Source organism: Micromys minutus (assembly GCF_963924665.1).
Source record: "Micromys minutus genome assembly, chromosome: 4".
NCBI classification, from domain to species: domain Eukaryota; kingdom Metazoa; phylum Chordata; class Mammalia; order Rodentia; family Muridae; genus Micromys; species Micromys minutus.
The window spans coordinates 54,085,165-54,108,844 of record NC_137973.1 but is presented as its reverse complement, the minus strand read 5'-3'; the positions used below and the strand labels follow the sequence as shown (position 1 = coordinate 54,108,844).

General features: G+C 42.7%; 1 protein-coding gene across 3 annotated transcripts; it reads left to right on the top strand.

Moving 5' to 3' along the window:
* Positions 1–8,389: 8,389 nt before the first annotated feature.
* Positions 8,390–23,433, top strand: RWDD3 (RWD domain containing 3; the record flags this gene model as incomplete). 3 transcript variants are annotated; one of them, XM_080915830.1, is made up of 5 exons in its annotated part: positions 8,390–8,520; positions 19,683–20,170; positions 22,342–22,457; positions 22,556–22,671; positions 22,804–23,433. In XM_080915830.1, the coding sequence occupies exons 1-4, from the start codon at positions 8,436–8,438 to the stop codon at positions 22,668–22,670; spliced, it is 804 nt and encodes a 267-aa protein (XP_080771956.1). In that variant the 5' UTR covers positions 8,390–8,435. The 3 variants fall into 3 exon arrangements, with proteins under 3 accessions (XP_080771956.1, XP_080771957.1, XP_080771958.1); XM_080915831.1 differs by having other exon boundaries at positions 22,784–23,433; XM_080915832.1 differs by lacking the exons at positions 22,556–22,671; positions 22,804–23,433 and having other exon boundaries at positions 19,683–20,123; positions 22,342–22,418.
* Positions 23,434–23,680: the final 247 nt, after the last annotated feature.

The following is a 23,680-nucleotide window of genomic DNA, read 5'->3' as shown; positions in this document are numbered from 1 at the left end:
TTAAAAAGTCAACAAAAATTCTAAACCATATTTACTTCTGAATTTAGCACAGCAAATGCCTGTACTAGAAAATTACACATCATTATATTAAAAATTGAGTAGCAATTCCTCAAATATAAGTATAAACCTAGGGCTTTGGCACTAGATGTGTAAACTAAGGACACGGCAGGTAAGGTTGAGGGGGAGGTTTTACTGTATGAAGGGGAACGCAACAGAGGCACTGGAAAAGATCAGAGCAGGAAAAGAATGTAGTAGATAGAACATGGCTGGTAGAATGGACCAGGACAGGAGGGGGAAGAGAAAGAAGCAAGAGAGGAAGACAGAGAAAGTGAGGGCAAAGGAGTCCATGAGAGAAAGGACCACGAGAGAAAGACAGAGAGCAGAGGCTAGTGCATGACTTAAGGAGCAGGATGATACAGGGATGAGAAGCTGAGGCAAGGGAAGCCTGTGAGCTACAGAAGTTTAGGACAGGCTAAGGTAGATAAGAGGAGCCAGGGTGCGAGGGAGCCTGGAGCTCACACATTCTTTGGTATGCTAACCACAAATCGCCATTGGTTCCTTCTACAGAAGTGGCTCCTCCTGTAGAGGGTGGGCACCAGAATTTGGAGGAGTATTTGGACCTGACAATATATTATTACTTGAAGGCAGATTATTGAATCAACATTACTTTTTTTGGGAGGGAGGGTGCTTAACATTTTTTTTTTTTTTTTGGAAGAAAAAATTTGTAATTTTTCAGTTACATTTCACGTTTTCTTTTCCCAGCTTCATGTTTTTGGATGAAAAAAAATTGTTTTGATTTGTAAAATTGTATTGATTGGCTGAATTTAAAGTACCAGATTTTTTTTCTTGTAATTGCAAATCTTTTATTAATGTGAGGTTTTTAAATCCTTATTTTTTTGGGAAAAAAAATCTATACTTTATTTTGGTATTAAAAATGGAAATCAATAGTCCATAAGAAAACCAAAACCAAAACAAAACCCCGGGAGCACTGCAGCCCCCCTCTGTCTCTTCATGCTTTGCTTTAAGGGTCTGATTTCAACCACAAGGTCAAATACTCATTTTCTAGGGCAAAGGTGACGGCTCACTATATCTCATAGAGGCTATACCTCACTATGTTGCTTTGGCAATCCCAGAACTCACTATGTAGCTACGGTTCTATTATCATGTCTGCTTGCATGCCAGCCATACTTCCTACCATGACGATAGTGGAGTGAACCTCTTAAACTGTAAGACAGCCCCAATTAAACGCTTTTCTTCATAAGAGTTGCCATGGTCATGGGGTCCCTTCACAGCAATAAAAACCCTGAGATCAGTTGCTCACAGGTTGGCTTTCTTTCTTTGTCTTTATTTGGTTGAAAGGGCAAGAAGTTCACTGGTAATGTCTGATTTCTGGTAAGGACATTAATCCCATTTCTGAGGGCTCTACACAGATGATGTAGGCACCTCCCAAATATAACCACATTCAGGTCATGAACCTCAAGAGGACACAGACATTGAGACCAGAGCATGGGAAGCCACAAGACGCAAATAAACAGAGTGACTTCAGATAGCAGTGAATGTTGTGAGAAAATGAAGACAGGCCAGTAAGATGGGGCCCCGGGTGGTGGGGGGTCAAGGGAAGAAAAGTGCTGGGTCTATAGAATTATGTGACAACCAGATCTCATGACCAGCATTGAACTTGATGTGACAGAGACAGTTAGTTCCTCATGGCATTGCCCTTTCTCCATAATAAAGAAATGGTAAGAGTAAAGATACTTAATTTCTTCTTCCATATTTAGCCGAGTCCATGGTCTCTCTAATTAAGCTTGGTATCTCTCATATCTCCTTTAACTGCAACATTCCTAGACTGAGATCCAGCCAACAGCATCTGACTGGATCGTGTTCTTCTGGATGTGTGAGAACATGGCGGTTGGAACATCCGACTAGACTGTGTTCTTCTGGCGGTTAGAACATCTCATGATGATCCACACAAAACTGAGGATCAAGCTCGACCAGAGACACAGAACCAAAGCCTTGTGTAGACACCTTCTCCAGACCAGAACACTCGAGAGAGGAGCATATGTGTGCTGTCGAGGCCATGGGCGTTTTAGGTTCTGTGTGTTTCCCATCTGAGTCATTCCTAAGCCGTAAATCCATCAAGCATCTCAGGTTAGAATCTCTTAACCTCAGACTTATCAACCTTCCCCACCTCCTTCCTCCTGAGCTTGCTCTGCTGTGCTTTCTTTCTCCTCGGCTTTCTTTACCACTTTTCCTCTTAAATCAGCCATCTTTCAAAACTTAAATACCCAGAAGAAATGGTCTATCGAGTAAATTTAGAAATCAACTTTGAACATAAACCCCACAAAAGAGAAACTAAGCCCCTTACTTGCTTATAAATACAGCCACCCCTCCTTGCTCCTAAACTGAGTAAAACTTCAGACTGTCATTGTTTAAGATGAACCCACATTCTTTATGTCTTCTCTATCTTGTGGATTTCTTTCTCACTATTTCCCCCTTTCTACTCTTCCCTTTTCCTTCATACTGTCTCCCCTTCTACGGTGTTTCTGTTTGTTTGCCTTTAAGAACCCCAGGTTCTACTTTTGCTGTTCTGCTCTGGGGTCTTCTGTTATCTCCCTTCATTTCAATCACTGTCTTCCTGAAACAGCCGCATCTGCACATTTATAGTTCCTTCAGATAATAAAAACTGGCTCGCCTAGTCATAGGCTGTGAGAAAATATAATTAATGAAGAGAAGATATTGGCTGTAGCAACCAGAATTAAGCATTAGATATTATTTTGATTAGACAGACCTTAAAACTCCAATGATAACTATGAGTTGTTTGGATAACATTGATAAGCACTGGACTGTCAGTGGACATTGCCCTGGGGACAGCTTCCCACAAAGCAAATTGGAACTGTTTTGATAGCATTTGTATCTAGGAGCCAAGCACCAATAGACAGCAACGGAAGTACTAGAACAAATACAGATTATCTGGCCATGGCGCTGGCATAACTTGACCCAAAACAGAAATCTGGGCCAAATTCTCATGCAATTGAGTTGTTTCTATTTTGACATCATGGTGAAAGACAGTTTCGCAACTTTGATTCTGCAACAGAACAGAAAGATCTGCGGTCCGTTACTAGCTCTCCTTTGTACCCTTTTGGAAGCCTGTGACAGTCTTGAACATTACCAAATCATTTTTCCTCTGGGTAAATTGTGGGCAGTACCATGGCACTACGCTCCACCCCTACTGTCTTCAACCGTGTCAGGGCAATGAACGTCACCTTGGTTAACAAAATGTGGCAATTCTTGTACCTACAGCACGGTAGGAGAGTTTGTGACTACAGCTGAATGTATTTCCTTATCTAGCTGGAAGGCCGGAGTGTGTGAAAGCAAGGACTTCTTGCTCCATCTCTGTCTCAACAACAGTCACAGAGTCCAAGAATGGGGAGAGACCTGAGTAATCAGAGGAACTTTAGACACACAGCGGCATGGCTTCTCCCAGTTAGCTCTATGTAGGAAGCTGGACTTTAACGTCCCTCTTCATGATTTTAGGGGCTGGCGTTCAATCTTGTGGACCTTGAGCAGCCCAGGAAGGTGCCCCACCACTGAGCTTCATCCTCAGCCTAGCAGTTTTTGAAAGTAATTTTTTTTAACATTCTCAGATCATAATTTTTCTTAATAAACCCACTCAGCTTTTCTCAGGATACTAGCATTTCACCTACCCTAATTGTTGGGTAGTATGGTTTACTTGTGCAACTGGGTTTTGACTTAGGATTTTTACACTCAAGTATTTAAGTTTACATATGACTTTTGAGACAATCAGTAGAGCTGTTCTGGGAAAATGAAAAGAACTACCCGTTTACACTGACTTCCTGAATTGAGAGTGAACCAGTCCTTTCCCATTCTTGTCTTGGGGATGCTATTCCTTAGAAGGGCATGGAAACGTGATATTGTTTTGGCAAACAACTACTGGTGTGTGTATTTGTGGGAGGTGGGCACAGGGATGGACAATACTCTCACTGCAGACATCCACTCCACATTTAAATATTTAGAATTTCAGTAGCCGCTGACTAGAAGAAATTTTATTACAAGAAAAATGATCACCATGCGGTGGCTTCAGAGATCTGCCGTGTACCTGCCATTTTCCTAGTGTGAGAAATGCCAAGCAGACATTACGCTGCCCTATGATGATTATTTCTAAATGTCAGAGTGCAAGAACCGTATTCAGGGGACCTCAGTGTCTCGGGGTACTGTCAATTTAAAAGACACTCACATCGACTTTTTATTTAAACATGTTAAATGAAGTATGAAAAGCAGGTTAAGAAATCAACGGAGAAAGGAAAGCAAAGAAGAAACCCACTGACCAGGAAATTTTCAGTACGGTAATAGATGGCTGTATTTTTACATCAATTTCCATGGGCTTCTTGCTGACAGCAGGCTCCGGTGAGCGCCTCCTAATCCTGCTGAAATCTGGAATCACGCTGTTCGTGTTATTCCATTCATATCACACACTGAATTTGAAAAATTAAAAACAGGATGAGGGGAGGGCTGTTCAATTATTGTGTGAACCATCTTGGCAAATACGACAAATAACCAAATTAATATTTTTCCATTACTTTTAACAGTAACATTTGGACTTTAAACTAAAATTGAGTGACAGAGTGATATTGTAAATCAAAAGTGTAATCTGTTCACCAGGTCTCTTGAACAGTTAATTATGAACCCACTGAACTTGCTTGAACTTGCTATTTTGGAAATAATTCAAGGGAATTATTTTTTCTTTCTTCTAATACAAATTGGCCATATTATAGATAATTATGTGTTTAAATAAACCTTTATCTTTCTAATTATGTGCACAGCACGATTTCTGATTGCTTGAGGTCGCTGAAGTCTCAGGGCTCCCTGGGACACGTTCTTGTTTATCTTGTCAGGTCTCTTTTCCCTTCTTGGAAGCCAATTTCTCTTTCTTTTTCTCAAATTTCCCTTCTAGCAATAGAAATGATGATTGGGATAGTAATGTGGGCCAGGCAAAACTATTCGAACTTGGAGAAGTCAGTGAAAAGAGCCACTGTAGACCTACTTAAATTCTTTGATGTACTCACAGAATGTTGTTTCTGATACAAACCGGAGGTATGGGACCTCCCTGAGCGAGCCAAGGGGCTTCCGGGAGCTGTAGAATTTAAAAGTTTTATTTGGAAAAACAAAAACAAAAACCAAAACCAAGCACACCTAGAGAGCACTACTTACCATGAATTAAGTTTGCTCACTAAAGTCGAGGTGGAAACACAACGTATTTCTCATTCTGTTACCCCATGGTTATTGCATGGGTTTTCAAGTTTAGGTCAAGATCCAAAGATGGTGATTTCACCATTAAGCTTTGGGGGTCACAGTGGTAATAGACACACTGTATTGTCAAATATCACCTGAACCATACCACACCACACTACACCATACCATACCAAACAACAGCATACCATACCAAATCACACCACACCACACCACACTACCAAACCAAACCAAACCAAACCAAACCAAACCAAACCAAACCATTGTAAAGCTAGTTTATGGCTTTGGACTCCATCCCACTAGCTAAGGATTCTCACTTCAATCTTCTTTCTTCTTTTCTCCATCTTTGACAGGAAAGAAGCCCCAGAAATCTAGACCTATCCTGGAGGTCATTACCAATGTCTTTTCTGAAGTATCCTCATCGTGAGGGTCACTGACATCAATGTTTCAGGACACAAAGTTCAAAAGCCCGATAAGGGCTTGCCTTGTTTGGCTTTTCTTGTTTGTTTAGGTTTCCTTTACTCTCTCCATCTGCTCTCAGCCTAGGTGAAGCACAGCGGGTTCACAGCCTGGGTGTTCTCGTAGGGGGCTTTGGGGCTTTACAGGTCTCTCTCAGCTATTCATCTACTCAAAGGATAAACAGGCTGAGAAAGAAATTAGAGAATCGACACTCTTTACAATAGTCACAAAGAATATAAAATACCTTGGTGTGACTCTAACCAAGCAAGTGAAGGATCTGTCTGACAAGAACTTCAAGTCTCTGAAGAAGGAAATTGAAGAATAACTCAGAAGGTGGGAAGATCTCCCAATGCTCTGGGATTGGAAAGATCATCACAGTAAAAATGACCATCTTGCCTAAAGTAATCTACAGGTTCAATGCAATCCCCATCAAAATTCCAACTCAATTCTTCATAGAGTTAGAAAGAGTAATTTGCAAATTTATTTGGAATAATAAAAAATCCAGGATAGCAAAAACTATTCTCAAAAAACTTATGGGGGAATCACCATCCCTGACTTCAAGCTATAATACAGATCAATATTTATAAAAACTGCATGGTATTAGTACAGAGACAGACAGGTAGATCGATAGAATCAAATTTAAGACCCAGAAATGAACCCACAACCTATGGTCACTTGGTCTTTGACAAAGGAACTAAAAACATTCAATGGAAAAAGGACAGCATCTTCAACAAATGCTACTGATTCAACTGGCAGTCAGCATGCAGAAGAATGCAAATCGATCCTTTCTTATCCCCTTGTACAAAGTTCAAATCCAAGTGGATCAAAGACCTCCACATAAAACCAGGTACACTGAAACTAATAGAACAGAAAGTGGGGAAGAGCTTAGAACACATAGGCACAGGGGAAAATTTCTTGAACAGAACAACGGCTTATGCTCTAAGATCAAGAATCGACAAATGGGACCTCATAAAATTGCAAAGCTTCTGTGAGGTAAAGGACACCATCAAAAGGACAAAATAGCAACCAACAGATTGGGAAAGGATCTTTACCAATCCTACATCTGATAGAGGGTTAGTATCCAACATATACAAAGAACTCAAGAAGTTAGTTAGACTCTAGAGAATCAAATAATCCTATTTAAAAAATGGGGTACAGAGCTAAACAAAAAATTCTCATCTGAGAAATATTGAATGGATGAGAAGCACCTAAAGAAATGCTCAACATCCCTAGTCATCAGGGAAATGCAAATCAAAACAAACCTGAGATTCCACCTCACACCAGTCAGAATGGCTAAGACCAAAAACTCCAGATGCTGGAGAGGATATGGAGAAAGAGGAACACTCCTCCACTGTTGGTAGGGTTGTAAGCTGATATAACCACCCTGGAAATCAGTTTGGTGGTTCCTCAGAAAATTGGACATAGTACTACCCGAGGACCCAGCTATACCACTCCTGGGCATATACCCAAAAGAAGTTCCAACATCTAACAAGGACATATGCACAACCATGTTCATAGCAACCTTATTTATAATAGCTAGAAGCTGGAAAGAACTCAGATGCCTTTCAGTAGATGAATGGATATAGACAGAAACTGTGGTACATTTACACCGTGGAGTACTACTCAACTATTAAAAACAACGACTTCATCAAATTCCTAGGCCAATGGATGGAACTTGAAGCTATCATCCTGAGTGAGATAACCCAGTCACAAAAGAACACTCATGGTATATACTTGCTGATAAGCAGATACTAGCCCAAAAAGCTCGGAATACCCAAGATACAATTCACAGAAATTAGGAAGCTCAAAGAGAAGGAAGGTCAGAATGTGATACCTCAGCCCTTCATAGAAGGGAGAACAAAACACTCATGAGAGGAAATAAAGGGACAAATAGAGGAGCAGGAATTGAAGAAGAGATTATTCAGAGACTGCCTCACCTGGGAATACATTCCATATGCAGTCACAAAACCGAAGCACTATTGCTGATGCCAAGTAGTACTTACTGGTAGGAACCTGATATGGATGCCTCCTAAGAAGCTCTGCCAGAGCCATACTGATACAGAGGAAGATGCTTGCAGCTAACCATTGGACTGAACACAAGGACCCCCTAGAGAAAGAACTGAAGGAGCTGAAAGAGTCTGCAACCCCATGGGAAGAACAAAATTATTAACTAACCAGACACACCACAGCTCCCAGGAACCAAAACACCAATCAAAGAGTTTGCATGGCTCCAGGTGCATATCCAGTAGAGGATAGCATTCTCTGGCATCAATGAGAGGAAAGGCCTTTGTGAAGGCTCGTTTTCCCAGAGTAGGGGAATGCCAAGGTGCTGAGGTGGGAGAGGGTGGTTGGGAAAGGGAGCACCTTCAAGGAGGCAATGGGAGGAGGAGAGGGATGGGATTGGGGTAAAGGGAATAACATCTGACATGTAAATACAGAGAATATCCAATAATAAAAACAGGAAAAATAAAAAGAAAACAACAGGGGCAAAAACTCTGGGAATGAAGGAACATCCTATTGGAGTTAGCGAAAGGTCCTGGGCGGAGCTTTTAGACATTTACCCCGCCCACAGACACGCCCACCCCGCCCTTCCCTCTGCACCATCCGCAGCCTGCTTGGCTGTGAGGCCGGGGCGCCCCCCAGTGGCCGTCGGCGCGCTCTGCTCCGGGAGAGGGCGGAAGCGGCTTCGGGTTCTGGCCGCTTGGGTCATGGCGGAAGCGGTGCAGCAGGAGCTCTCGGCGCTGGCCGCGATCTTCTGCGGGCCCCACGAGTGGGAGATGTTGAGCTGTTCAGGTGAATATCGTGCTCCTCACCCTGCGGCCACGGCGGGGAGCCGGGGGTCCTGGTGTCCCTTGGCCCTGAGCAGGAGTGGGAGGGGAGTCGGGGGAGGGGCTTGGCCTGTGCTCGCAGCTCCCTCCTCTGAGCTCGCCCTCCTCCTCCCCTGTAACTAAAGGGTGCTCACTGCCCTCATGAAACCCAGCTCCCACAAATAGTCAGTACCCCCCATAAGCATTTGTGCATTACGTCCTCGACTACAGTTCACAATATTTGGTTGTCAGCCACGGGGAAGGCAGTCGGGAAATGCTTTGAATTCTCCAGAGTTGATTGCCTCTGAACTGATCTTATTATTATTATTTATTTTGTTTTACTTAAAAATATTCTTATTTTTACGTTTTCCAGGCTGCTTAAAACTTGCAGCCAATTCCAGACTCTTGCTAGACGTGTAACCACGCAGCGCGCATTCATGGATGCCTTTTCTTCTAACACACGCATGACACCGAGCTGCCTCTCTTGAGAGTTTATAATCTGTAAAGCTATTGTAATTGTTATTATTGTTATTATTATTATTATTTTAAAAATCTAAAATTTCATTCTTGCCTTGTCTTCTCTCTCCCACTCCCACACTTAAGTTTTAAAGTTTTCTTTTTTGAGTGTGTATGAATGTTTTGCCTGCCTGTATATACTTGTGTGATGAGTGTGACGGGTGTGGAAGGAGGCCTGGAGAGGGCGTTCAGGGGACTGGAGTGAGCAAGGGTTTGTGAGCCATGCCTGAGGTGCTGAGAACTGAGCCCGGGGCCTCCAGAAGAACAGTCAATGCTTTTGACCACTAAGTGCCCCCACTTTTCCCCTTTTGGGAAAGTGAGCTGATGCAAATCATCCTCGCTTTTCCCTGAGCTGTCAAATACCTCATGTACATTTTGAGGTCAATAGGAGCGATCCCTCTTCTGTTACAATGCAACTGCTATTGAACTTGCCTTTCTGACCATAAATCGGCTTACCACTAAGAAGACAGAGGGAAATGCGCTAGACTTAAGGAAACTACATCTATGACTAAGGAGGCTTTGGGTTTCCATATGTTAAGTCAGTGACCCTGGGAGTTGACCCCTTTCTTTTATGTCCTCTCGCATGCTTTGTAGTGCTCTGTGATGTTTCAGGCGATGTGAACTGTCTGGAAAAACTGGAACAGCTCCCTTCTTAAGCCTAGACCTGTCTCGTATCTTTTTGAAACTTCCTTAAGACCCCTATGAAAGGATTTATTGTAGGGATTTGCCACTCTCTTCTGATCGGGTGGCAATCCTAATCTATTAGCATCTCCTCTGTCTCCATAGTTCCCTTTATTGATAATTGCTTCTGCCTGAGGCGGATATTTAAAGGGATCACTTGTGTCTCTGAGTTCTTGTATCATGGCTTACTTACTAATATTTGAGAGAAATGAACCTGTGATGTCCTATGACATTTAAAAAACATGGTGGTGGTTTGCATTATGAAGTCATGGTTGACCACTAGATACTGTTGATAGATCAGAGAAAAACCCCAAAAAGAAGTGCTGAGAGAAAAAGAGGGTGGTGTCTTAATACTGAGAACACTGCGGCCCTTTATCTGCTCTTAAATTGAGCATGACTTCAAGTCATGCCTCCTAATTAATTTAATTCAGTGTTCTGGCACCAATAAGTAATTGAATTATAAAGGAATTCAGTCTAACAACTTCGGACATTTTGTTTCTAGAAGGTTCATTGGAGAGTAGAAGAGTTCAGCAATTGAAACAGGAATGTTTGACACTTACAGTTGGGAACTGGGAATGAGGTAAAGAGACTATCAGAGCAGACCAAGTGCAGGCTGTGTGGTTACCACCCTCACTGTCAGTGGCAGTTTGGGTTTCAGGGTGTAACTCTGTACCCCATCATTTCTTTCCTGGCCTCTGCCAAATAAGTCTGTCCTGTCTTCAGTGGGATTAAACGAATGTTGCATAGGACCTGCATTTCTCTGTAAGACAGGCCTGGGCAGACCATAGGGGCAGCTTCTTAGGTCCTGAGCTGAAAAGGCTCAAACAAATGAGTTCAGTTTAGTGGGGAGCAATTTGTGTTAAGAATTTGAGGGAATCTACATCCTGGCCACTCAGATGTTAGAATAAGCTCAAAAGAAGAGACGCTGTGTGTGTAACATCTCTTAGGGTTGCAAATAACGAAATCCCCATATTTCCATGTGTGGGAAAGCAGTAGGGACAGCCAAATTGGGGGTATTTTGTTCTCCACCCCATGAGTCAGTCTGGGTGCCAGGTTTGATGTGGTCATGGTCCTGATCTTCACATGGGTCTCTATGAGGGCTTTCTTGGCTTTCTTGTGCATTGAAGATCACTGAGGATCACATAGATTAAATAACCACCAAGCTCCACAGGTTGGGTTTGGCACCATGTCCTGTTCCTCTGTAGCAAAGGGTCTGCTGCAGGAAAGGTTCTTAGTAAAACCTTCATGTGTTGAGAAAACAACAACAACAAAGTCAGTTTGAGCATCTGGAACAATAGCATGTGTGGGATCTGGCTTATACTCAGAACAATCCAGTGGTGGTGTGTGGGGGGAGCATATTCCCCTTTAAGCATACATGTGTGTGGTCCCTTCTGAATATATCCATTTTCCTGGTGGAGTCCTGGAGAGTATATTGTTGTGGTCAGTGTTTAATATTAATGGAGCTGCAGTTTGGAAACTGTCTCACAGGATTAAAAGTTGCAGAAGAGAGGAGTCATATAACAGATTAACTGCATCCCACAATAGGCTTGGCCATAGTTTCCCAGTGGGTTTTGTGTTTTATTAACACTGGTGTTCAGTTTGGATTCCACCCTCTTGCAAAACCATTACAATAACACATTGCTGTTGTTTGCCCATTGTCCTGGCTGAACTCACCTTCCTGAGATCTGCATAGTCTTAGACTTTATTTTGAAAGAATGGGATTCCACCTTTACCTTCCATTCTTTCTAGTTGTTTTGTTTCCTTCTCTAAGGACAATGAAAACATGTGGGAATCCAGAGACACTGTGTAACAATCTCTTAGCGTTACAAACAATGGGAGCACCGTATTTCTAGCATAAAGCAAGTATTTGTGTGTGCATATTTGTGGTGAAGGGGCCTGGGAGTAGGAGCAAAGAAAATCTTGCTCTCATGAAGCCTGAGGAGTGTGTGGGAGGCTTTGAGCGCTTTTCTGTGCAAAGGCTTTGAGGATGTGTAAAAACTGGGCAAAAGAAAGAATGTGCATTAGTTATGTTATGCATATGGTTTCCGGATGCATGCTACTCAAACCCTAAGGACCTCCTTTTCGTAGATTTTGTTTCCTTTTTGAGCATCACTGTGATGGGAGTGTGCATCTACCCTGTGCTGTAGGGATGAGGTAGGGAGAAACCTTTAAAACAGAACTACAGTGGAATCTGGGGTCTAATTCAGTTTCTTTATTTGAACTTCTGTTGTCTGCCATGTTAGGAGTATGATTTCTCTTGAGTGTCTTCAGGAAAGGTTAAGGTTTGATTGTTTTCATACAGAATCTACCCAAGTAGCCCACTCTGGCCAGTGGCTCTAGATTCTCCTGCCTCATCTTCCCAAGTGCTGTGTGTGCCTGGACTAGGAAGAGTAGGGTTAGAGTCTCTTTCAGTTTGAGTTGTCCTTGTAATATCAATATTGTTCCAAGGCAGAATGTCTGTGCAACCAGTTAATGTGGATCTGAAGCCGAGCTAGATTCAAGCCCTGCGTCTTTGTTAGAAGGTCTAGACTAGGTGAGAATACCTAGTCTCGGACCCAAATATGACTGTGTCTTTTGGGAGTTTTGCTTTGGTGGGCAGGCTGGAGTTCTTTAGGATGGAGGTGTATCGAGATTGGTGTTTGTGAGTTAATAGCTGTCCTGGCGTGGGGGACAGGGCAAAGAGTGACCTCAGATGAACAATTAACAATGATTTCCCATTCTCTTGTGAAGCCGTCAATAACCTTAAATAGCCTCAAAGCAGATAATAATTTTAGAGCAGAATGATTTTTTTTTTTGTTAGAAAAACAAAACAAAACAAAAGCAGACTTTGAGTGAACAAGCCACAACAAGGATTGTTCTAGATGCTAAGGCAGATCAGACATGAAAGGGTAAGAGAGGCACTTCTGAAGAGTTCATGGGCAGAAGATGAATTTCTAAAGAGATTCTGTGATTTATTTATTTATTTGTCTCCCACCACATTTGACATCCGAATGGGATTTGTTCAGGTCTTCTCATTTCTTATGTACCATTTTGTGCAGCCTTGGTTTGCAGCACTGTTGTGTGTTTGTGGCACACACTGGCTTGGGAGATCAACTAGGAGGATTGTGACTCTGCCACTGTTAAGAATCAGAGCAGTTTTCCTTCTGAATATGTAAGGAGTGCTTTCCTTCCCTAGTTTTCTAAAGTGAGAACTAGGTGCTGACTCGGGGCAGAAAATAACAATGGGCGTGGTGGCACACCGTATATCCCAGCATTTGGGACTCAGAGGCAGGTGGATCTTTTAGTTAGAGGCCAGCCTGGTCTACAGAGAGAATTTCAGGACAGCCAGGGCTACACAGAGAAACCCTGTCTTAATAAACTAGAAAGAAGAGGAGAAAGAGGAGAGGAGGAGGAGGAATAAGAAGGGAGAGGAGGAGGAGAAAAAGAGGAGAAGGGAGAAGAGGAAGAGGGGAAGAAAAAGAAGGAAGAAGAGGAAGAGGAGGGGAGGAGGACAAGAATGAAGGTAAAGACTTGCCTGACCTCCCACAGCTTTCCCTGGACTGCTCTCTGTTCGTGCAACATGCTGGCTTTTTATGTCGCAGAGTAACGGGTTACCACAGTAGCTACCTGTGGCTGCTGCATCCAGTCCTCACACATGGGCAGCTTAAATCACCACATCTTCAGTGTACTGAGTTGTGAAGGTCAGAAGTCCAAAGTCAGTTTTCACTCAGATGAGATCAGATGGATGGAAATGATGCTCTTTGTTTCCTCCAAGCCCCTGGGAAGTCCATTGCCTGCTTTCTTGCTGTATTCCTGTACCCCATCACTGAGGGCCTCTTCTTCTGCCATCAGATTCCAAAGCAGAGCTTCATGAGTTAATGGACATGTCTTCTTCTCTGGTAAAATGTACATCCCCACCCCATTAGGACACCAAGGAGTGGTTTTTCTTTTTTTAATTCAGGTCAATCTCCCCATGTCAACATCCTTACTCAGGTCTGCGAAGACCCTTTGGCACACAGGTAAGTACACCCAGGTTCAGAGGAACAGGGTGCAAACATTCATAGGTCTGTTACTTAGCATAGCACAGCTCTCAAGGACTTCTATAGTTACATCATCCATGGTCGTGAGCCAATAACATAAACTCAAGGCCTATATAGCTCTCAAACATGTTTCTTATTGAACCCTTCTCCATTTGGGGAGGGTGATATTACTCTTTCAAAACAAAATTGGGATGCTTCAGAGGTAGAGAAAAAGTTTGGGTTAAGTATAATTGCAGGATGGCTGGGTCCTCTCTGGAGGATTGAGCAGGTCATTGGAGGGGTGCTGGGTGAGGGGTAGGGGTGACTGAGGGGGTGGGGGTTATGGAAGTTGGGGAGGGGACTTGGTTTTGCAAGTATAAAGGTTGCTTAGTATTAATAATATTTACTTTCTTTGGTTCTTAGTTATACTGGGGCCAGAAGCCTTTTACCTAACAGTGGGGATAAGGTAAAGGATTTATTCCTAGCACTGGCCAGGCCCAGAAGCCCTTCACTAGCCTGGCTGGTTAACTCTCTCTAAACCAGAGAGGAAGGAAATGAAAAGAATCAAGATCCTTTACATAGGCAAATGTGCACAGACACATATACATTTATACACCCACACTTGGGCCAGGCCTGACCATCTATCTGTCTCAGTTAACTTCACAAATATTCATGCATGCTTACATACATACACAGATACTTATATATGTACATGTAATCAAACAGACATACATTTGGATGGATGGATGGTGGGTGGATGGATAGGACAGACCCCCCCCCCAAGCCCCACACCACACCACGTTGCATTGTCTTTATATCTTTTCTCTGGCCTTTTTGTAGACAAAAATACTTAGAAAATTACCTCATAGATAAAATGGTACACAAATTGGGAGTTATAATAGGCTGTTGATTTTAAGTTCAAAGCTCATTATAAGTTCAAAGCAATAGTTTCTCATGGCCTTGTCTTGTCATAGTACATGCATTTTCATCTTTGGACCTGAATGCTTTTTCTTAAACACAAGTTTGTCCCAAGCCTATTTTTCTTTTTAGTGTAATTATGGAAGCTCACTGTATTTTTTATTATGAAGACTTCACTTACTATTATGAGGAGTGGGCATATTCTATTCCTAATTCTACTTTATTATATCTCTAGCAAAACCACAAAAACCATCTCTTAAAAACTTTTCTTCCTAAGATTATTTGAATCAAATCAGGAATTCTATGAAATCAGTTCATCTAAACAGCATTGATTTATGAAAGTTCATTTTTATGTTGATCTGCAAGAAATCTGCTCAATCCGCTAATGCTCAGGGATTATTATGTTAATTTAAAATGTCAGGAAAGGAGTATCAGCTGCAAGAAACAATCCTGAGGTGATGATGTTTCAGGAAAACTCCATGATTTGCTACAAGGATTTATGACTCAGAAAATCTGTGAAACTCAGAATTGTATTTTGTTATATACTAGCAGGGGAGAGCAAACCAGTCAAGGAAAGGTACAAGAGAATCCATGAGCAAGCTACCGCACATGGTCCTCTGGTAGGTGTGTGCAAGCATGGCGGATCATTCTAGCAGCATCGTGTGACTGGGGGAAGTATTGCCAGTGGGGAAAGTGCACCTTTCCCACACGGTAGCAGTTAGGAGGTGATTAGCTTCATTTTTGACGGAAGCCTCAGAGAGCAGTGGTATTAGGTGTTTCAGGACAATTTAAAATGTTGGCCTTTATCAGACCTCACATAGGAGCACACGCCTGCATGGCTGACTTTAGCCGCAGAGCAAGAAGATTCTCCACGGTGCCATGGTTACCTGTGAATCATTCAGCTTGTGTGGACCACAGGTTCCAAACCCTCAAACACACAAAGCACACTTCTATCAGACTGCATATTCTAAGGACTCGCTCATCTAAGCAACCCAGACCTGTTATGTTCTCTCTATTCTTCATAGTAGCACTGTAGAGGTCACGGGTCATGTTTGAGAACAGTGCTTCAGAGAGCAGTGGTCTGAGAAGATACAGTTTAAGCAGCCATGGGGAGGCTGGTCTCAGAGGAAACGGGAATAGGTGGCTAGTGTTAAATTTTTGGAGATTGACAAACGGTAGAGAGAGAGGTCTGAAGCTTGTCGAGGAATTAGCTGCATTGGTTTCTGTGGTGTTTTATAAACTAACAGTTTCTAACTAAGAGAAAGAAGCAGGAAGGGTGAGAAAATGGACAGGAAGTTATAATGGTTAGAATAAGACACCAGGGCGGGAAGATTTGCTGTGGAGAAAGTCTTCCTCAGAGAGAATGAAAAGGAGAGAGGGAAAAGAAAATGTTTGGCCAAGCGAGCCAGCAATTGCAGCTTCTAGGCCAGGGGCAGCGGCCCTGGCTTCAGCAAGAAGGAGGCAGCACCCCAAGTGGCGATGGGTGGTACTACTCCCTGCACGCTCAGCATGTTGTGTGTGTTGCATGTTCTAGTTTCACATGTTGTGGTGCATGTACTGTGAGCAAACGCCTCACAAGAAAGTGGGAGAGGACAAGGGTTTATTCTGCCTTATGGTAAGAGTACAGTTCATCATGGTGGGGAAAGCGTGGCTGCCAGAAGAGTTCTCAGTGTAGCATCAGGAGAGTGAGGCTGTTTTTCTCATCTCCAAGTGGACTAGTGCTGGTGATCAGCCAGGAATCCAGGTAGACTGAGGCAGGCAGTGATGGGTGTCATCAGCCATTATGGGGGGCAGAAGTTGTTAAGTTGCTTACTATTTGTTATGCAGTTCTTTTTTTCTTTTCTTAGATTTATTTATTTAATGTGAGTACACTGCTACTGTCTTCAGACACACCAGAAGAGGGCATCAGATCCCATTACAGATGGTTGTGAGCCACCATGTGGGTGCTGGGATTTGAACTCAGGACCTTTGGAATAGCAGTCAGTGCTCTTAACTGCTGAGCCATCACTCCAGCCCCTGCTCACTATTTGTAAAGTTTCTCTTCCTTTACCTTTTTGCTATTCTAAGGCCAAAAGCTTCTGGTAAGCAACTCCTGCTGTTAGCAGGAGGGGATTAAGAGAAAAATCAACTTAGTTTCTCTTTAGCTCAAGGACCTTTGCTGGCCAGGAGAGAAGCTTTGGAGCTTGTTAACTCTTTGTGAGTTGGAGAGAAAAGAAGAGGAAGAAAGGGAGAATTTAAGCCTACACATAGACACACACAGACACACAAACACACACACACACACACACACACACACACATTGACCAGGCCTGACCAGCTGTCTCAACAATTCCACAAATGTTCATGCATACTTACATAATACACATATACCTTCACATGCATGTATATGTATGTATAGTCAGTCACACATATACATTTGGTTGATGGGGGTGAGTCACAAATGCCACATATATATATATTTTGTGGGTGGAGCAGAGCTTCAAATGCCAAACTTTATTTCTTCTCTCTGGCAATTTATACCTTCTGAGACAAAAGTTCTTTATAAAATCACCTCACAGATAAAATGTTACACAAAAGGGGAGTTGCAGAAGGATGTCTCTAGTAAGTTCAAAGCTGTGTTTCCTTCTATAAGCTCATTATAAGTTAAAAGCAACAGTTTTTATCATACTGTACACCTGCGCTTTATCCTCAGACCTGACCTAGAAAGAATGTTTTTTCTTGATCACAAATTTGTTCCAAGCCTGCTTTCTTATCCTACTGCAATTAGCCAGTGACATGTGAAGGTTTACAGAGCTCCGCGTGCAGCTTTATTCTGTAGGAGGCTTGAGATTACTTGTATCAGTTTAAGAGTTCTGTAGAATCATTATCAGAAAGTCGTGAAAGCATCAATTTGTCTCTATAGCATTACTGTGTGACAGCACATCTTTATGTTTATCTGTGGGACATCTGCCCAATAGGGTGGGCTGATGCCCAGGAGTCCTTAGGCTGTGTAACAGTGGCAGGAAAAGACATATCAGCAGCAAGAAGCAGCCCTGGGATGAAGTCTCTAAGGACTCTGCATCTCAGAGCTCACCCATCACAGGTCAGGCAAAACAGTGGGCCATCTCCAGAAAACTTTAGCCTTTCCTAGACAGCCTCTGGCAGATTAGGGCAGAGATTACCCGGGAAGTATGGCCATGTGATAAACTTGAAGGTCCACTTCACAGAGACCCACTTCTTCCAGCAGGGTCCCATATTTCTAAAGTCCCACAACCTTTCAAAACAGCACCACTCACTGGAGACCAGGTGCAAACAGATGATCTTGTGGCATGCAATTTACATATGAACTGTAATGCACAAGGTAGTGTGCAGGTAAGTGTGCATGCATAGTTACTGTCACCAAGGGTCTTTGTCACAGTGAAGGACACTGAGCTTAAGAGCCCCACAGTCTTCAGGAGATCAGTTTACCTTGATTCTGCCCCCTTGTTGAGAGAGAATGCAGGCTCGCTGCATGATTGCTGACAAGTTTATTCTGCCTGGTGAGCCTGTGCTGTTTACCGGTTCATAAAAGCCCTACACAGCAAAATATATGAACTGAACTGATATTATGGGAGCCACTCTGACAGTAAAATACTCCATTAAAAAGATGAATGCAATGAAAGAAAGGAAAGACTTGGAGCTAGCGAGATGTTTCAGTGGGTGAAGGTGTTTGCCCTTAGGTCCTACAATCCCAGAATCCTCCATGATGGTGAGGCAGAACTGTTTTGCTAAGTTGTTCTCTGATTCCACCCCCCCCACCGGCCCCTGCCAATAATAATGATGTAATGACGATAGTATGTTAGCAGAAGAAGGAAGGAGGATCGAAGAGACTTGAAGCATGTGATAGCTTTTAGAAGCATGCATGCTGTTATGTTTAGAAAAGTTTTCTTAGTAGGATATACATTACATTACATATGTAAAAGGAAGAATTATATGGTCTTTGAAATAGCAACTGCCTCTGATTCTGGATGGTGCCTGAAAATAGTAGTTCCTGGCAGCTGGTATTCACATCCATTAAAGAAAAACTGTAGCAGATGTGCTTGGTCCTGTATGAATCTGTGTAACAACAGCTTTCACTGGGATCAGATGGATAAGAAGCGACTTCAGTGTTCTGTTAGGTTCTTTAAATGGAGGACGTGCTCAGGTGTCCGTTGCTGAGGCAGCCATCCAGGTGTAGGATCTGGCTGCTTCTGTGTTGAGAAACAAAACAGGGGCACAGAGAAAGAATGCAGAGAGGCAGGCTCAGTCCACAGCCCCATGGACCTGCTCCCTCCTCCACTCTCTGATCAGGGTGCTTCTGCCCCCCCCCACAGAATGAATTAGCCTGACGTTTTATCAACTTTTTGGAAAGTGGGGTGAAGTGATGTGGAACACATCAGCGCGGGGAAGCCAAGCACGTCTGGAAGAGAGCAGAATATTTCATCTCATCTCCTAGGCGTGCTCTGCCCTGCTCAGGGAGCCAGTGGAGGCTGAACGGATGTCTGCTCCGTTTCAGCTCCTCCTGCTGCCTCTGTGTCACAATGATGAGAGTGTATTTGAATCAGAAGTGTACGGACCTGTCACTCTCAGTATCCTGGCCAGTCATCGGTGTCTCGTGACCCTGTCACCACCCAGGTTCCGTGTGCCCCACCATAAGTAACTCGGAGTGGATTTCTGAAACCTTTCCTATACATGTTGCTGCTTCCTAAGAGCTGATCTGTGATTTTTCATGATTATCAGTGAAATATGGAAGGGAATTAATGAATCAAAGCTGCTTTTTTTGATAATTTCATAAAGATGGGCGATAAAGAGAGTGAATCACAAGTGCATTTGCGTGGTGCTGTTCAGATGTATTTATGGCTGGGGGAAGTGACCTGTAAATCACGGCTTTCTTTGCGTTGTGTGTCTCTTCATAAAATAAACTCAGAGCTTTCCTGTGAGAAATAAATTGAGGTTTGAAAGGGAAAATTTTAACTGATTAGTAGAGCATTGAGATTGAATTATATAGAGCTAATGATAATTTTTGGATGTCTTCCAGAGACAGATGGGGCTGTATTTAGAATTCACACAACAGCTGAAGGACTCGTGGGTGAGGATGTGCCCTTAGAGTTGGCGTTCCATTTACCAGCCGGTTACCCTCTGTGTCTACCCAGCATCTCAGTTACCTCGGCACATCTGACCAGGGCCCAGTGTGTTACCGTGAAGGAGAAGTTACTTGGAGAAGCCAGGAAGCTTTTGTCAGAACCGATGGTTCACGAGCTGGTTCTTTGGATTCAGCAGAATCTCAGACAGGTCCTGAGCCAGCCAGAACCCACGGGCAGCGCTGAGAGGTGGACTTTGCCAGAAAGCACGGCCGTGGACGATGGGCTGTGGATGACGCTTCTGCATTTAGATCACATGAGAGCCAGGACAAAATATGTCAAAACTGTGGAGAAGTGGGCTTCAGAGTTAAGGCTGACAGGAAGACTGATGTTCATGGGTAAAATAATACTGATTTTACTACAAGGAGACAGAAGCAACATCAAGGTGCTGGAAAACTTCCATTTGAACATGAATCTGCTTGCTTTCTGTTAAATATGGTGTATTTTTAAGTGTGTTTTACAACAGTGGGCTAGTTGCAGCATGGTGTTTCTGATTTAACCTATTGTCATGTTAATTGGTACTTTGTGCTTTCTCTATGCTTTAATATTTGTATATCTTATGTGTATGGGTATTTTGCCTGTGTCTGTGCCCCTTCTGAGGCTGGAGGAGGGTGTCGGACCTCCTGTGAGCTGCAAAGTGAGAGACGTATAGCAAACACATCCTCTGGAAGAGCAACTGTGTTCTCACCCACCGAGCTATCACTCTAGGCACCCCCACCCTGTCTTTCCCCAGTTCTTAAGAAAAAAAAAATTAAGTATCTTGTCCCTAACGACAGCTATAAATTTACAAGGCTCAGGGTTAGCATAAGATTATAATGTAAAAATTATGCCACTTAATGAAATAGCAGTTTAATTTTATTATTATTATTATTATTATTATTATTATTATTATTATTATTATTATTATTATTATTATTATTTTAATGTATGGGCGTTTTGCTTGCACATATGTCTGTTCACCAACCATGTATGTGCAGTGCCCAAGGAAGCCAGAAGAGGGTGTTGGATTGATTCCTAGGAGTCACAGGCAGCTATTAGCTGCCATTTGGGTACTGGGAATCAAACCTAGGTCCTCTGGAAGAGCACAGAGTGCTCTTAACCACTGAGCTCCAGCACCAGCACCGGCATGCCTTTGTTTTGTATTAATGATAAGCTGTATCTGTATAAAGGCAAACAAAAAGCTTGTACATATTAATTTTTTTCTGTAGCTCAGCACTTCAAGGAGTATGTTTGTAAGTAGTCTGCAAAATTCCAAACATGCAGACACTTACAAGTGTATCCTGACATTCAGTGCTGTACCTATGGTGTCTGGGAAGGAAGGCTTGTCCTTTACAGTCGAGAGCCAGCCTCAGAAGCAGGGTGGGCAGGCCGTCAGCACATTGCCTTCTCCCGACTTCTTTCCAGCTGACTTGTCCCAGCGGCCTCTTTCAAAGCCCTGTCTCCAGGCTTCCAAGCCTTTGCCCCATGGCCCCCTTGCCTGTTTTATGAGGAGCCAGACAAGGAAACCTGCTTATTATGTGTTGAATTTTAACAGAGCTACAGATCACTTAATAAGTTTTGCATTGTCAGAGTGGGTCAGGCACAGTTACAGAGGGTCTTACTTAAAACAGATTTGGCATGAACAACCTGTAATCTTAAAGTGTTGAAGAATGGCAGCCCAGAGTTTCCCTAAGGTGGGCTCTTCCCCCAGCCTTCATTGACATTTGCTTAACAAGGTCCCATGTTGGGTTCTGGGATGGATAAAGTAAGAAACCAGATTTAGTCTATAGCCTGCAGTGGGGCCTAACCAAGGGACCACAGGTTTAGAAGCAATCTGTGTGTACTCTAACCTTTGATCCTTTAGAGTAACATACTAGCTGAGGAAAATGGGGAACCGGTTCCTTGTTCACATTTACCTACGGCTCTGATTGTCCGAGGTCAGCTCAGGCATAGAATAAATGCAGCACGTGTCAACAGAATCATGAGTTACTAACATGTATATGTATTTATGACTATAGTTCTACTAGTTCAGAGAAGTGCATTTTTACATGAATTTGTTAATTTTGTTGATAAGCTTGTGTACTAGGATCAGGAGCGTGCAGGCGCATGTTTGGGTGGGTGTGCTGATAGAGGCGGTCGCTGCTAAGAGTGGTGTTCTGTGTTCCGCAAGGCAAGTCATTCTGGCGGCGTTTTGTGTGTCCGACTTTACTCAGTTGTCCCAGATTCACCAGGGGGTGGATCCTGTTACCAGTCAGGTTGTGTGGCATTGGCTAAGGTACAGAGAGTTTGGGGAGCCAGCTTAATAACTAGTTTAAATAGTTGGTTTAAACAACAGGGGGTTTGAACAACTCCCTCCACGAGTGGTCCAGGCCAGACTTAAAGGTGAACTATCTGTTTTCATTGCTCCTTACACCTGCATCCACCGGAGTAGTGCTCTGACCTGTGTGAATACCCAGTGTAACTCACCGCTACGTTCTGAGAGCGCTCTTCAAGCAGAAAGTGCCTGTGGGTTACAGTTCCCTTAGAATGGGACTGTGCTGCTTAGCATATGCTCTGCATTTATTGTTTATCGTCTAGGAGTACCTGGTTCTTCAGAAAACCTCCAAAGTAGATGTGGACTCAAGTGGAAAGAAATGCAAAGAGAAAATGATTAGCGTACTCTCTGAAACAAAAGTACAAACGGAACACAAAAGGTATAATTTAGTACTATTGCAGATGCAAAGGCAACCAAATGGGTAATTATCCTCTGACAAATCTCCGCATATTCATGAGCTTCTCTTGTATAATACAGGTTTCTGGCGTTTGAAGTCAAAGAGTATTCAACACTGGAGGAGTTACAAAAGGAATTTGAAGCCGCAGGACTTCAGGAGCTCTTCTCCGAGTGTGTACTTGGGCTGGTAAAATGAGGTGAATGACAGGAACCGCTAGAGCAGCCTCTGTTTTTGATTTCCTGCTGCTTGGGGGTGGGGGTGGGCTCACTGAAGTAGTCATGAGAGAGCAATCTGAAATTTCTCTGAAGCAAAATCATTCTCATTTCAGGAAGAAAAGCGAGTCCTGTTTTATGGAATATTAAACATGAAAAGATCCCATATATTCTAATGTCTGCCAGAAAAGACTAGGTTCAGTAGACGGGATTGTCTCGAGGAGAAATAAAAAAAAAAAAAAAAAAAAAGCCACACTGGTAAAGGAGCTGTTGTTTTTATATAGACAATTTGTTTAGAAGTCTGCAATTTTCAGGCTAATTTTCTCGTAATTAAATGATTTCTTAAAGCAATTTGTTTTCATGTTTACATTCTCATGTTTACGTTTTTGGCATTTAATTATGCTTCCTCGCCATTCCGTTTATTATGTTTTAAGTTGAATGTTGAGAAAAATCCAACACTCATTTCTTGGTGCGGTTGCCTAAATTGTTGGATTGAATACAAAACCAAAATGTTTTACAGAACACGGTTGCTTTCTGGTGTTCCAAGAACTAGCTATAAAACTACATAAGTTCAAATTGAGAATCATATTTGAAAAAAAATAATTTCTGGTTTTATGAGGGAAATGTATCCAACAAAGTGAACCTTTTTTTTTTATCCTGAATGAGATAAAACACTATAGCTGTACAATTTTCATTGTAAAATCTTTAAAATAATGATAAAATGCACTTATTATGTCCAAGGGCAGATAAACTCACTGCATAATTATTTGTATTAAAGTTTATGATGAAAAACAAGAGGACCCTTGTGTCTGAGAAGGACATTCACGTCCATAAAGCTCCTAGGCTTCTAATGTAAGAGGCTGACGAGTGAAGAGAGGCTGGGAGAATCCGCTCCCTGCACCTTCTGAAGACAGGTGCACCCTAATAGAGTAGTTGGTGTTGGGGTGATGTGTGTGTGTGTGTGTGTGTGTGTGTGTCACTGTATGTAGATGA